General features: G+C 47.9%; 1 protein-coding gene across 5 annotated transcripts in view; it reads right to left on the bottom strand.

Moving 5' to 3' along the window:
• Positions 1–15,284, bottom strand: part of PLXNA4 (plexin A4) — a 607,888-nt gene that overhangs the window by 415,873 nt on the left and 176,731 nt on the right. For 3 of the 5 annotated variants that reach the window (XR_014297154.1, XR_014297155.1, XM_082661364.1), the window contains exon 1: positions 8,220–8,318. The exons of the other annotated variants lie outside the window; for them this stretch is intronic. Coding sequence is in view for 1 of the 3 variants with exons in the window: in XM_082661364.1 (XP_082517490.1) it covers positions 8,220–8,250 (31 nt within the window). In the remaining 2 variants the exon portion in view is untranslated. Of the gene's footprint in view, positions 1–8,219; positions 8,319–15,284 lie in introns of those variants that run through there. 5 annotated transcript variants of the gene reach the window in all.

Genomic DNA, 15,284 nt, shown 5'->3' with positions numbered 1-15,284 from the left:
ACTTTAAATAGAACATCGGTCGCTGCTTTCAATTTAACATGTGAACGGCAGCCGCTGAGGCAGGCAGAGATGATAAGGTGTGGGGACAGGCTCACAGCTTCCATTGGTGCATCTGCTCAGACTTCTAACAAATCTACAGGCACTTAAGGCATTTCCGGGACAAGCCAAATGCAAGACTCATTCAACGAGTAAATGGGCACTTGCTATGCACGTGCAAAGCTAGGTGCTAGGCACGGTGGGAGACACAAAAAGAAGAGGAGAATCCTCCCCTAGATGAGATGGGCTTTGCATAGAAATTACAGTAGTTCAAGGAAAAATGGTATAGGTAAAATGCTATCGGTTCAGAGGAGGGCTGGGTGGCCTCAGTTTTTTCTTGTGTAGAAACCCCTGGTGAGTTTTAGGAGGATTAAATGAGCTCGTGTATGATGGGCACCAAGAACAGTGCCTGGAACAGTGCCATAATGACAGCAGTCGTCAAGAAAGTAGAAGTGACATTGCTGACATTAAATAATTTTTTATAATTTTAATCTGTTGGGTGGTAAGAAAAGGAGGATTATCAGATAAAGCTTGATAAATAATAGGTAACATGTGGACAGACAAAGATGAAGGAGTAGGGAACAGTATGTAAAATAAGGTACAGGTACAAGAAAGTTGGAGACTTGCTTGGGAAATCATAAATAAAACAATGTGTCTTCAATATTTTGCACATATGTTATGACATGTCTGTATGTACATTTCTTTTTATTCATCCTGATTGGAGTTTGTAGGTCTCCTTGAATCTGTGTTTTCCCATTCTATCTCTTTCTTTGTAGAAATCCAATTAAATAGGTAAGACCTTCTCATTGTATGTCTCTTACCCCCTTTTCTGTACTTTTTATCTTTCATTTTGGATAGTTTCTTTTTCCCCGTCCCCTACTTCATAAATTATCTCTTCAGCTGTGTCTAAGTTCTTTTAAAACCCATCCGTTGAGTTCTTAATTTCAGTTGCTGTATTTTGCAGCTCTGGAATATCTTTTTGGTTCTTGTTTCAAATCTACTATATATGCTTTATAGTTTCTAGCTTGCTGCCAGGTTTTTTAATCTTGTCTTATTTCTACTTGAAAATAGTAAGCAAGGTTATTTTAAAGCTAGCGCCTGATAATTGCAGTATCCAGAAAACCTGTAAGTCTACCGTTTCTGCTGGCTCTTGTTCATGTTTACACATTTCCTTGTGTGCTAGCTTATCTTTGATTGTATGCTGAACATTGTACTCAAAGATTTGTTTGTAGGCATAATTTGATAACTAGGATAATGTTATCTTCCTTGAGACAGTATTCTAATGCTTTGCCAGGTGACTATCTTGCAATACAGTATAACATTAATCCCATTTCCGGAACTGAGATTCTTCTCAGCTACTCAAGTGGTTCAAAGCTGGACTTCAGAACTTGCAAGAGCTGGTTTACTTATAGTCTCAACCCCAAATACTCCCACCTTGATAGGCCTTAAACTCCAGCTTTTGTCCCCTAATCCCATGAGGCTATGAAATAAAATTTTTAGACCCCCAGCTGCCTCTCTAGAAACCAGCAAAAAGTATTACCCCTGCTGGTAACTCACCTCCTGATTTCCATCTTCTTCTAAAATTTGACCCTGTAAAATTCATCACTGTGTTAGCTTTTGTATGTCTTCAAGGATACTTTTGAAAATATCTTTCCTACTTTGTAAATTTTCCTCAGTAGGTGGGTCAGTGTGCATTACCTAGTCTGCCATTACTAGAAGCAAAGTTCCCATAATAGTACGTGATTTGGCTAGAACATTGGATTTATGTTAGGATGGAAGTAAAAGATACAGCCAAATCATAGGCTGATTCCAAAACACGGATAACCCTGAGTGCTAGGTTTAAGAGGAAAAATACTCAATACTAAGGAGCCACTGAAGATTCTTGAGCAGAGGAGGGGGAACCTGAAAGCTATACTTGAAGAAGATAGATGGGGCACTTAAGTGCCAAACAGATCGGAGGGAATGAGACCAAAATCAGGAAAGAAAGTGAACGGGCTTTATCAAACTCGTAGAGAAGAGGTAAACATATCTGCACAGGGTTGAGGTGGTGAGACTTGGAAGAGAGGGCAGGTGGAAAGCCCGTGTGAGTGGGGCACACCGACCAGAAGCCACAGATAGGAATTAGAATATGCAGAACACATCAGATGAAAGAAATTAGGAGGAACATAGAATATGATTAGTCATTAACTGAGACTGGGGTTAAAGGAGAAGGAAGAACCAAAGATGCCACTGGGGTTTTGAACACAAGAACTCAAATATAATGGAATAGTTAAACTGGTACAGCCACTATGGAGAACAGTATGGAGGTTCCTTAAGAAAACTAAGAATAGAACTACCATATGACCCAGCAATCCTACTCCTGGGCATATACCCAGAGGAAAGCATAATTCGAAAAGATACATGCACCCCAATGTTCACAGCAGCACTATTTACAATAGCCAGGACATGGAAGCAGCCTAATTGTCCATCAACAGAGGAATGCATAAAGAAGATGTGGCATATATACAATGGAGTATTACTCGGCCATAAAAAAGAACAAAATAATGCCATTCGCAGCAACATGGCTGGACCTAGAGACTGTTATACTGAGTGAAGTAAGTCAGACACAGAAAGACAAATATCATATGATATCACTTATATGCGGAATCTAAAAAAAAAAAGGTACAAATGAACTTATTTACAAAACAGAGTCATGGATTTAGAAAACAAACTTATGGTTACCAGAGGACAAGGGGAGGAGGGATAAATTGGGAGACTGAGATTGACATATACACACTACTGTATATAAAATAGGTAACTGATAAGAACCTGCTGTATAGCACAGGGAACTCGACCCCATACTCTGTAATGGCCTATATGGGAAAAGAATCTTAAAAAAAAAAAAAAAAAAAGAGTGGCTATATGTATATGTATAACTGATTCACTTTGCTATACACCTGAAACTAATACAACATTGTACATCAACTCTACTCCAATAAAAATTTTAAAAGAAAACAAATATAGAGGAATAGAGAATAGGGGATCTAAGCCACAACTCTCCCATCCTCCCTGTAGTCCTGAGACAGCTCCAAGAAAGATTTTTGAAGTTAGTGACGGTGGCCACCCTCCAACCCAGAAAACTCCCAGAGGAGAGAGAACTTCAGGTGAGACTACAGAACCTGCCACTGGAATACATCCACTCAGGGCAGCGTGTGATCAGGCAGGGGGGACAAGCTCGTGGCAAGAGGGAGGTCACCCGATTTTGTGATTTCAGAGATTCTCTAAGTGATGTTAGATGACAGCACAATTCTTGTTTGGAGCAAGGAGAAAGCTCTCAGGGCCCTTTGTTAACAGGAACATCGGAACACAAGCCAGGAAGTTCCATAGTAAATAAACAGCACAGAAATGGATTTAAGTGTGCAGAGGGTGAGAGGTGCAGACCTATCACTATGTGACAGGTGGTCCTCAGAGACTCCTAGGACTGTCATCATGGTTCCACTGAGTGATAAAAAGTGCCCACTAGGGTTAACTTCCCAGGTTCCCAGGTAGAGACTGAATCCAATGGAAATGTTAACCTTTAAACTATCATCATGTCTTTCTTGGCCTACATGTCTGCCACGTACTACAGATACTTTTCCTCATCTTCCCTTCCATTTATATGAATGAGTGTCAAAAAGGTAGCCATCTGTGAGGAAATAACTTCTGCTTCCACTGTGGGGATCTGGGAGATAAAATAAAAATACAATGTTACTTCAGGAAGGGCTATATAATTTCATAAATAAGTGACCGAGCTTGGCATCCATCTAAGTTGAACTTGTGCTACAGATGGAGGAGAGCAGGACAGCCACATAGGCAAAGCTCACCACGCATACGTAACCTGTCTGTTCCTGCCTTTTTTATTAATTGTCTGCATCAAATCAATGAGACCTGCAGAAAGCAAATGTACTTTCCTCTTCCTGTCCTGGCCCAGGATTCCTTTCCCTCTTCAGATCTGGGAGTTAAGAGCATGCTGATCTCTCTCCCAATATCCTCTGGGCTCAAAAAATTCCCACTAATTCTCCCAAAAGGACCCCACCTCCTGCAATCACAACTTTGGCTCCTGTGGGCAGCTTTAACTTAACCCAGTGAAAGTCAGAATGTAGGTGTGCTAGAGTGTTGGAAAACCGATTGAGGCAGAGTGAGGCCTGAGCAAAGATGCCCCAGGGATGGATCATAAGCTCCCCGAGGTTGGGGCCGTATTTGCTGACTCGCCACTGAACCCCAGCCCCTGGCACCATACCTGGCTTATAAGGAGACACTCAATAAATACCAGAATTGTTGAACTGAGATTGCTGGGATGAGGAAAGCAAGCCAGGCATCACTTCTCTTCAAATAATTCTTGAATATTTTGCCAACTGAGAGCAAGGCAATGGATTGACACGATGTTTTTCTAACTCCTTCGTTACATAGTTCCAAGGAGGGTCTCCCTCCCCCTGCAAATGTGTTCTTTTTCCTCTCAAAGGTCTCATTCCATTAGAAAGCAAAAAAGCAGTTGGATTTCCAGACTCCTGAGAAAGGGAGGGTTACGTGACTTTCCTGTGTTTTTTTGCAGGAAAGGAAAGAAGGTGAGGATAAGATTAGGTTGGGATGAAGGTGCTAAGAAGTGTAACAGGACAGACTAGGCTAAGAAAAGTCAAGAGTGTGGCTGCGGTGGGGAAACGCTGGCTGAGTGGCTGACACCATCCACCACAAAGCTATCAGCACTTGTGGGTAAGGACCCAGCAGGAGGTAGCTGGGTATATTCCTGCTAACTGATGGAATAACTTTGCCTATTCAGAGCTAAGGTGGGAGACATGGGAAGGAGGCCACCAGTAACCCAGCAACCCTGGAAACTGAATAGTGTTGAGTGGCCAATCATCTCTAATAACCCCAGTCATCACTAGCTAGTCCAACGGTGGCTTTAACAACTGTCCCCAGTAGACAAGGCCCTCCAGAAGGGTTCACCTGGCTGAGCCAGAACTATGTCCAGTTTCCCTGTGATGTTCTGGCCACCATCCAAGGACCGGGGTGCCTGTCCTCTATAGCTACAACTCTAGGACTAGTACCTTGCCTACTTCCAAAGCTGATCTTTGGAATAAAAAGCAATGGTGGCACAGCAAAGAAAAGGTTTGAAGGCAGATATGTGGAAACGGATGCTTCCAGGACCACAAAAATGATAGCATCCAGGAGCGCGTAAGCATTAGAGAGCCCCATAGTACGGTTTATTCTCTCAGCTCCTCTCACCTCTGGGCCCTGAAATTCTCTCTATTTTCATCCGTCTACCCCAGACAGAGTTTAGGATTTCCTCTGGAAGTTCCTGGCCAATGAAGGAAGCAGTGAATCTCTATGTGTTGTTCAACCCTCCATTGCTTGCTTCTGGTCCAAGCTGGACTACATTCCGGATTCACCTCTCGGATTCTTCAGAAATCACTCTCCAGCTGTCTGGGAAGCTGGGCTTCCATTTTGAACAGTTAGTGGGGAATGAGTGGCTGTTCTGTTTCTCCTAGAAGCCTCAGTGAGGCAAGTTCTGTTTACTAAGCAGAGCCACAAAGAAGGCAGCTGTCTCAAGCCCACACCTACAGGTGCAAAAACAGAACTCAGCTGTGTGACAGATGCTCCATCCCCACCCAAGACCCCTGGGATCCAGGGGAGAAAAAGGAATAAAATGCCTTTGCATCTGTTTCTAACTTTGAATAGATGGGGAGATTTGAGGCCACCTTCCTTGGTGGGATTTGCCTGGATTTCTCTGTGGTCACCACTCAGCCTCATGGGAAATTGTGCCTTGAACTCTAGGCCAATGTTTCTCCAAGTGTAGTTTCCTGCAGCAGAATCACACCCATGGAATCAGAACCTCCGAGGGTGCAGGGAACCAGAAATGTACATAATAGATCTTTAGGTGGTTCTTAAGGCACTGGCGGGGCTCCCAAACTCAAGCGACAACCTGAGCCCCAGGAAAGTGAGGCAAATAACACAAAGACTATAGTGAGCTGGGTGGAGAGCTCGCAGCTCTGCAAGCTGGAGAGTGTGTCCTCTAGGAAGCAGCCTCTAGCCACCTCCCATGGTTGCCATGTGGGAAGAGAGGCTCTGTGTTCTCAGATATGCCTGTATTTCTACAGACGCGTAAAAACTATATTTTACGTGAAATCTCTCGATCTTTAAATGTTGGCCACAGCAAAATATTCCATGCACCTAAATGGAACACAAATGTGCTTCGGCTCACGGGTTTCCGGTTAACAGCCACAGTTGAGAACCACTGGTCTAGAACCAATCTGAGAATCACTAAACTTTAGGACGTTTCTCACCCATGCCTAGAAAGACCTTCCGCTTCCTATCTTAATCGACCCTCAGATGCAGAAGGAGCTGGTGGCCATCTAGTCCGCTAGAGTGTATCCTCTGGTCCCTTCCAGGGAGGAGGAAGAAGATCCCCATTTCCAAGACCCTTCAAGGGCACGCAGTCTCACTTTCCCACCGTCAGGCCTGGGGCAGGTTCACAGCTCCCATCACAGGAGGCACACCTCCTGGCTCAGAGCACTCACTGCCTCGTTGAGGTCCTCTCTGTTCTGCCAGAGGCCATCAGATCCTTGGAAATTCACAGATTTCAGGCTCCTAGATCCCTCCCTTGAGCTCCCAGACTCTATAAGAGGAATAAAACTGACGTGATTCTGAAATATGGTCCCTCACAACACCTAAAACCCATCCTTGAGAAGCAGGAAAGGTAATAGGAACAAAATAACCCAGTGTATTTCCTAGAGTTCATCCTCCCTGCAGCGGCTCTGAGAGGCATCAGTGAAACCCTCCAGAAGCGTCTTCCTGGGAGGATCAGCTGAGAGCAATTGCTCTGGCTTTAGCGGGAGACCTGGGCACCAGGGCCCGAGCAGAACAATGAAGAGAAGCGAGGAAGGGTCAAGGTGGGACACCCACACCCGCACCCAATCTCGTGCTTTTCTTCCTCTTCCCCTCACACCTCCCCGGGGCCACAGCTGGGGAGGGTCCTTACAAGGAGGTCTGAAGACAAGAGAGAGGGAGGGAAGAGGAAACAGGACATCACACTGACATGGATTTGCTTGAGGTGGTCTTAATCTTTCATCTCCCTCTGTCAGCCCGAGTGGGTTCACCACACAACGCTGCTGGGTGTAGGAACAGAAAGAGAAAGGAATCCAACACGTAGGTCAGATTCAAATGCCCAAATGAAAGCCCAACGCCAGTGGAAGCCGTTTGTAAGCTTATCTCCAGAATTTGGTATCACTGTCACCCAAAAGGGCAAATGTTGATTCAGGGCCAGTCACTCACCTAGATCAGGAACAGAAGCAGGCAGACACTGATAACCCCTTGAGTGCTGAGCTGTCTAAGGAGACACTGCAGAGCAGGGGGGAGACAGAAGCCCGTCGAAGGGGATGGCTACAGCCCATCCCCCTCCAGGGCCCTGCGCTCCAGGGACAGTGAGCTCACCTTGGGCCTCCTAAACTGACTGATCGTCAGGTCCTTCTCGAAACCCTTTCCAGAAGGTTCTCCATCCTCACCCTCTCGCTCCCAACACGCTTGGATGCTCTGATTCAATCAGCCTGGGATTAGGCCAGGGAATCTATAATCTTTCAAAACTCCTTAGGTGAATGCTAGGATAAGCAGGGCTTGGGAACCAAGGGGTCAACCCATGAGATTCACAAAATGAAAATATGCAGCTCAACTACCAAACCAGCCATCTGGTTCTACTATTCAAGGAAAGGGATTCCCCAACTTGCCAACTCGTTACAAGGGGCCTGAAAAATACTTTTTTTTTTTTTTTTTTTTGTGGTACGCGGGCCTCTCACTGTTGTGGCCTCTCCCGTTGTGGAGCACAGGCTCCGGACGCGCAGGCTCAGAGGCCATGGCTCACGGGCCCAGCCGCTCCACGGCATGTGGGATCTTCCCAGACCAGGGCACGAACCCGTGTCCCCTGCATCGGCAGGCGGACTCTCAACCACTGCGCCACCAGGGAAGCCCCAGGCCACGTTCTTTGGCATTGCTTGCTCTGGGACAGGCATTGGTGCTGAGCACTTTACATGCATCACCTCACTTAACCCTGTAAGGAAATGATCATGACCCCATTTTACAGATGAAGAGGTGGCCTCAGAGAGGCTTAAGTAACTTGCCCAAGCTAGGAAGTGAGAAGACTGAATTGTACCTATATCTGACCCCAGAGCCTTTACCTTTAAGTCTGCAAGCTGTTCCTTCCTTCATCCTTCCCACATCTACATCTCTGCTTGTTCCTAGATCTTTGAACGTCACTTAACAAACATCCCCTCCACGCCAATACAGTTCCTTCAGTCGCTTTGTCAGGGCCCTCCTGAAGGCAGGCCGTCACGGTTGCAGGCGCAGCGGGTGACAGAGGTCAAGAGGAGAGTCTGGGAGCTATATATAGGGCTCCTCCTGGGATTGCTTGATGAGCTGTTTCGGGGATTCTGACTCATGTGTCTACCCTGCAGAAGAACCAAAGGACAGGCATTCTTGAACCACAGAGGAGACAGGGAAGGGGTAAAAGCCATCAGGACCCTACAGACACCCACCAGGAGCATCAAATCAGAGGTGAAGATAACAAGAGAGTCTGTTGGTCGCCTGGATTTCTATTCTTTGGGCTGCTCTGTATCTCAGCCTATGCAGTGGCTTGCAAATGAGCCCTGGGGATGACAAGAAACTGGAGAGCGCCTCTCTCTGTAGCCACAAGTACAGATCCCAAGATCGCCATGACCAAATGAGGACAGAAAGCCGTCACTGACGCACACAGGGGCCCCAGGGAGTCTGAGCGTGAACACATCTAATGCTGTCGAACAAAACGTGAAACCGAAGAAAACACCCAGCCAAACAGAGCCCTTTGAATTGGTGGCTTCGCTCCAGAATCGTGGATGGGAAGAGCGTGAAGACAAAGCCTCGCTTTGGAAAGGCTCAGAAGAGTTTCTAGGAATGCCACGTCCCAAATCCGGTGGGGTTTACGAGGGGTTTGGAGAGCCCCGGGCGTTGAACAGCACTTCGTTGTCAGAGTAGAAAGTGGAGTTCTAGGCTCGCCTGGCCCTCGTCTTTCATCAAATTAAAGTCTAATGCAAAATTAACTCAGGGTAGAGTGTAATTCTAACTTCAAGATGACTGAGAAAGGATTTTTAGATAAGCTGATGAGCCTAGGGCCATGTCAAGGGCATGGGAGGTTCTTATTTATTTGTTTTTGTAATGTCCCATCATTTTGTATACCTTTGGGGGTTTTGCTTAACGGGGAGAGTCCAGAAGAGGGGGGACAGCCTGGAAATAGACAACATTGCCAACAGTGGGCGAGCCTGAAGGGGAACGGACGCTGGGCAGTCTGGGCTCTGTTCCCACCACCCATCCCAGAAACGCCTATTCTGACTCAGCGTTGGGCGTGCTCTCGCCAAACACCAAGACCAAGAATTCTACAGTGCTTTCCAATAAATACCCAACCTAGCTTTGTTCCAAGCTAGATATGGGGCGCAAAACCACCCATCTGTTTCTCCCTAATTTGCGTGAGTAAAATGCACCCTCCTCACTACCACACCCAGGAAAAGTGGAATCTCAGAAAACCTAATCTTCCCTTTCACAAACTATTTAGTAACTACTTACTCCCTCCGTCTCAGGCAGAGCAGAACTCAGTTCAGCCACTGGAAATGGCTCTAAACTTGCATGCACATGAGAATCACCTGGGGAACTTTAAAACACGGGATGCCTGGGTCCCAGCCCCAGTGACTCTGGTACATTTGGTCCCTCCTAAGATTTGGAAACCTGGAACCACAGACTCTTAAAAAAACCTTAAAAGTGAGTGACCCTGGGGGCCGATTTCCTTGATTCTGGGAGGAATTTGCCTGAACCAATACCCCCTTCGGCGTTCTGGAAAATGGTAAAGGACGTTGACTGCAGGAAGGTGTCCTGAGCAGGCACGTAAACTGCAATTTGGGTTGAGTCCCTGCTACATCTCTAACATACCCTGGTTTTCTGTTTGTTTGTTTGTTGAGCAGCATGGGGGCTGGGATTTTCTTCCTAAAATGATTTTTGAACGCTCGGCTCATTTTCGTGGCAAAGCATGTGAGTTACAGCTTAAGCGTTAGGCGGAGAAAGGAGGAGCAAGGGAAGACAGAACAGGTAGGCAGCTGAGTCCGGATCCAGGTGCAGCTTGAAGCACTGACCCAGACTCTGGGAACCAGACCGATGCTAGACAACCTTGCTCTTCTCTTGTGGCCCTGTTGGTGCTTTTAGGCCACACCCCACCCCTGTACCCAAGGGGGTGTCCCCTGAAGGGAGTGCACATTCCCTAGAATGTGAGGGTGGGTCTTCCACTGGCGCTCCGAGTACCCGATCCCACAGCATAAGGAGACCCTGCCCTTCTTTTGGCGGCGGGGGCAGGGCGGGGTGGGTGTCAGGCTGCCCGGGAATGAGGCCTGAGGCACCTCGTAAGTAAGGGGTCCACCCTTCCACTGAGAAACAGTGTAAGTTCCTCTCTGTGTTACTTTCCTGTTCCCATCATTAACCTTGACCCATCAGACAGGTTTCACTCAGAGTTCCGGCCTCATCTCTCCTCCCGGGAGGGGCTGGGGGACGGGCCTCGTCCGGGCCTGATTCACGGGGCGCACAGCAATGAGAAGTCAGCTGGCATTTCCTGAGCTGCAGGAGGCAACTAGTGGACACTTAAAGGAGACCTGAGTGCAGCTGACTAGTTTCAAAAACATCATAGTTTGGGTTTTATCCAGAATGTGACTTTATTTTGTATCGAAAGGCACCGAGCTCTGCTGCGCACAATTACTTCCTCCCGCCCCCAGTGTTTCTGTCTGAGACTCACTGAGAGGAGGAAGGAGATGGGACCCCAGCAAGCCACCTCGGCCCAAGGCTCAAATTCACACACTCCTGCTGGGCGGCAAGGACCACATCTTTGACCCCAGCCCCTCATCCCGTCTCTCATCTGGACCTCAGTCCTCTTCCCCACTGGCCTCCAGGTCACCTGCACACCACATCCTGTACGTCTCCATTCAGTGTGTCACAGGCACCTCAAACTCAGCTCATCAAGAGCCAGCCCCTTCGTTTCTTCTAAACCTACTCCTTCTCCTGCCTTTGAGGGAGGAGTGCCACCCAGGTGGTCCTCCAAGCCCCTCAGCTGCCTCATCCAATGACCATCAAGGCCTGCTCATTAACCTCTGACCCACTTCTGCCCCCCCCACCCTCCCATTGACCCTCAGCCCAGTGCCCTCATCACCTCTTCCCCAGAAGGCAGGAATAGCCCCTAACTGACTCCCCGATTCCAGATTCATCCACCTCCAGGCCACCCGCCATACCCCTAAGACGGACCTTTCTAAAAAAAATTGAATTAGGCTTCTTCCCTGTCCAACCCCTTCCATAGCTATCCACATCCTAGAGCAAGAAAGAAGTCGAAACTCCTATTTTATTTTGGCTTCCCCCTTCCCCTTTCCCCCACTTCTCCCACCTCCCTTCTCCAGGAGAATGCTAACATCCAAGTATTCATCCATGAGTTTCTCCACACTCATAGAATCAAACACACTCTCGGAGCTATATTACACATGCTTTTCTCCCTCCCTTGGAAACCCTCCAAGTCACCTGGTTTAGCTGCGATTTAATTTTGGGACGGCTGTTATTCCATGGTGTGGAGGTACCATAATTTATTCAGCCATTCTCCTATCAATGGGCATTCTCTAGCCCTTCCCCCCGCTTTTGGCACAAAGATTGATGCCATTATAAACATCCTTGTACATACGTCTTTACATATTAGTACTGTTATTTCCAAGAGGTATATTCTCAGAAGCAGGAATTGATTTTGTTTTATTAGATGTTGGCAGATCACAGTGTGCATTTTTGTAGCCTTCTTCATGGAAGTCCAGTTGACTCCCAGCACAATTAGTGCCACCTTCCTAAGTGGCCTTAACCCTTGACAGTGGTCCAGTAGGTATGCCCTCTTACTAAGGGAGGCTATCAGAGGCAGCCCGGGTGTATATGGCATGTATGACCTGGGAGTGAGACAGAGGACGCCAGAACTATATACTGAGCTGCCACGGGCTATGGAGAAAAGTAGAAGGACGAGGTCACTGGAGAAAAGCAGAAGGGAGGGCCCCCATGCCATAAAAATGGTGCCCTTGGCCAAGCCTCAGTCCTTAACATCAGGGGCATGAAAAATGAATAATGCTGAATCTTCTCAAAATTCCTCTCTTTCCAAACCAATCCATCCCATAATAACGAGCTTTCCCAGCAGCTCCCAGCATCCCATATGCATCACTCTGCTTTCCCCTCTGTAACATAAAGACACCATTTAGCCTCAGTGCAAGAAGCCCAGCACCTGCCAACCAAAGGGAAAAATGTCTCCCCAGAGGCTTCTGAAACACAGGTCAGCTCCCTTTGGGAATCTCATGAACTTCTCTTCGGCTTGCTTTCTTTTTTCCTTTTTTCAATTTCCAACTCCTTTTTGTTGTCCACCCAGTTTAGAAAAGATTTCTTAAGAAAAGTCCATCTTGATCTAAAGTACGTCACATTGCACACGCTCTCTCGGATGGGCAGTGTCCTGAGGCTTTCTTAGCCCTGCTTTGTTTCTGGGCTGGTCTGCTTGGCTCCTGTACATAGAGAGATGCTCTCAGTGCCAGTCCCAGTACTGCTGGGCTTGAAGACCGTAGCCCGGGTGCCTCTGGGTTCCCGTACCAGCTCGGTGACTTCCTCTTTCCTCCTCTCCTCAGCAGAAGTGCCAGGGGGAACTGAGAAGCCCTAGGGATGGTGGAGCCACAAGATGGTAGGAACCTGGGTCTCTGAATGACTGCACAGAGCAAAATCCCCCCCACGTACAAACAAATGTTGGACTGCCATGTGTAAACCCATTGATCTTTGGGGTTGTTTGTTACAGAAATCACCGACCCTGACTAATATACCATTCACGAGCAACTCAGGAACAAACAGAACAAGCCTACAATAGAAAAGCAATGTCCATCCGTTCATCACCTCGAATTACAAAATTCCTGACAGCCCTACAGGCAGAGCAGTGGGTGTGACTCACCCTTGTGCATGAGGATGTGCCAGCCATCCTCATACACAATCAGAGCCTCCTGTGAAAGACTGTGCACAGCCAGCCCCGCACCCTCACGGCCACCCTCGAGTTTCCCTACCCAAGTAGTGGAGAGAGCCTGTGATCACCTAAGGAAAGTGCAATATGATTCTAGGTGTCACCTTTCAAAGACTGTCAGCAAAAGTGATTTAAGCCCTGGAAAAACCTCCGTGTCCTTTTAACATCCAAAACTAATCCTCTTCACACCAGACATCAATGTTAAATAAACAGAAATTTCCATTAACCTGCACCTCTGTACATTTATTTTTAAAAAGCGGTGTCACTCTCCCTTAAATGAACATACTAATTAATGTATTAATAAATAGCTGAATGGAATCAATGAGACATGTAATCAAGGTCTGACCAGGAGTTGGGCCAGGTTGAAAGGGGTTGGAGGGAGGGAGAGGGAGGGAAAGGAATCTTATTAGCAGGTTTGCTGAGGAGGGGAACGTGTAAAATCAATGTCCCACATGCAACTGAGATGCAGCCCAAGTGGCCGGTGTGCGTAAAGCTAAGTGCTTGCCCACCTCCCCGCTTTGACAAGAAAGCTCCTGGTGAGAGTTAATGGGACTAGCAGGGTGGACGTTAATTGGAGCTGGAAAAGCCATTCAGAGATCATGTCCAGATCACAGCTGGCAAAGTTACCCAGAACCTCAGGGAGGGAGATCTGACTCTTAGACCCTTATTTAAAATACTGAAAAATAACAAGCTAGAAGGGTTGATTTTGTCTCAGCAAACACTTGCTCTAAAAAAGAAGCCATGATGGGAGTTATCTTGCTCCCCTTCCAAATTCCTGGTCCATAAGGAGGAGCTAGAAGTACCTCTGCCCCTGGAGATGGGCACTGGGAGGCCAAGGGTCTGGAGGGCTCGAGACAGCCTTGGGGGTGGAATGGGGCAGACCCTGCCCCTTCGTCAGCCCTCAATTTCCTGGAGCACACCTCATAGCAGGAAGGCTCAGGAAGGTGAGAAGGGAAAATTCTTTCACAGGTATGAGGTTTCCAGCTGACGTGGTGATCTGATTACCTACAAACCCCACCCCACCTCGTTGGAGCTCCAGTTAGCACCGATACCCTAGTTGCATTCCCTCCATCTGCAGACACACGTCTTTGGGCCCCCAAACTCTGAAATAAAGAAACCCAGGTTTTCATTTCCCTGGAGGTTAATAACAGGAGTCAGACCCTTCTGTACAAAATCACTTCAGCGCCTGAAGCTCCTTCCCCAACACCGACTAAGGGATACTAGGCGAAGCGGAAATTGTGTTCAGATGAAAGAGACTCAAAAAGAAGAAATCTTGCCTTGGGTCTGGCGTGGCCCACGACAAGCCCCTCTAGAGGTGGTGACAGGAGTCGGGGGTCGGCTTGTTAGCCCCGGATGGAGTGCGTGGCCCAGGATTCTGGGGCGCCACAGGGCCCCCCCATGCCGTGAAGATGAGGAGCCCCCTGATTCTGGTTCCTGAAGAAGCCCATCCCTCTGAGCTATCTCACAGGCAGAAATCCTGCGGCTCTGAACACCTATCTCTAGCACCCACATCCACACCGGACGATCTAGAGGCAGAGGCTACATCCTGAGGTCTGTTTCTGCCAGCCCCAGGTGTGGCCCGTGACCTGCTCACCCTGAGGTCAGCACTTCCTGGAGTGACAGAGAGGAGACAGATAAAAAGGAAGTGTGGGGACATGGGGGGAGGCAGCTCGCAGCCGTTCTTAAGCTATTTTCCACATGACTACTCACGGTGTTTCGTCCCAGGAGGCTCATAACACTGCTGGAAGGATCTCCTCCCCAGACCCATCAGAAAAGCCAAAGGGTGACAGCCATCAGCTCAGGGGCAGCGCTTCCCGACAGGGCCATGAAAATGCAGAAGGAGGGGCCAGAGACAACTGTCCCCAGGCCCGATCTCAAACACAGACACCTAAAGCTGGTGGTCAGGGGCCTCTCTGTCTGGTATGAGAGGTTCTAGAAAGGTTCCCCGGTGCCAGCCAGCATCTTACCCCCTCCACTGAAATGCCGCCATTGGAACTTTGTTTCTTTGGGTCAAGCACTACATTCTCTCTTCCAACAATCCACTCCTTACCGTGGCTCCTCCGTCATCTCCCTTTCCCTGTGGCCAAGGGGACTCAGGACTAGGCAGAAGAGGGGAGTGGAGAGGGTTCACACAGCAGGGTCCCACTGGTCTATAAGGCTACTT

Source organism: Grampus griseus, assembly GCF_964374135.1.
Source record: "Grampus griseus genome assembly, chromosome: 9".
Lineage (NCBI taxonomy): Eukaryota > Metazoa > Chordata > Mammalia > Artiodactyla > Delphinidae > Grampus > Grampus griseus.
The sequence above is the reverse complement of the archived record's forward strand: the minus strand, read 5'-3'. Positions and strand labels throughout refer to the sequence as shown.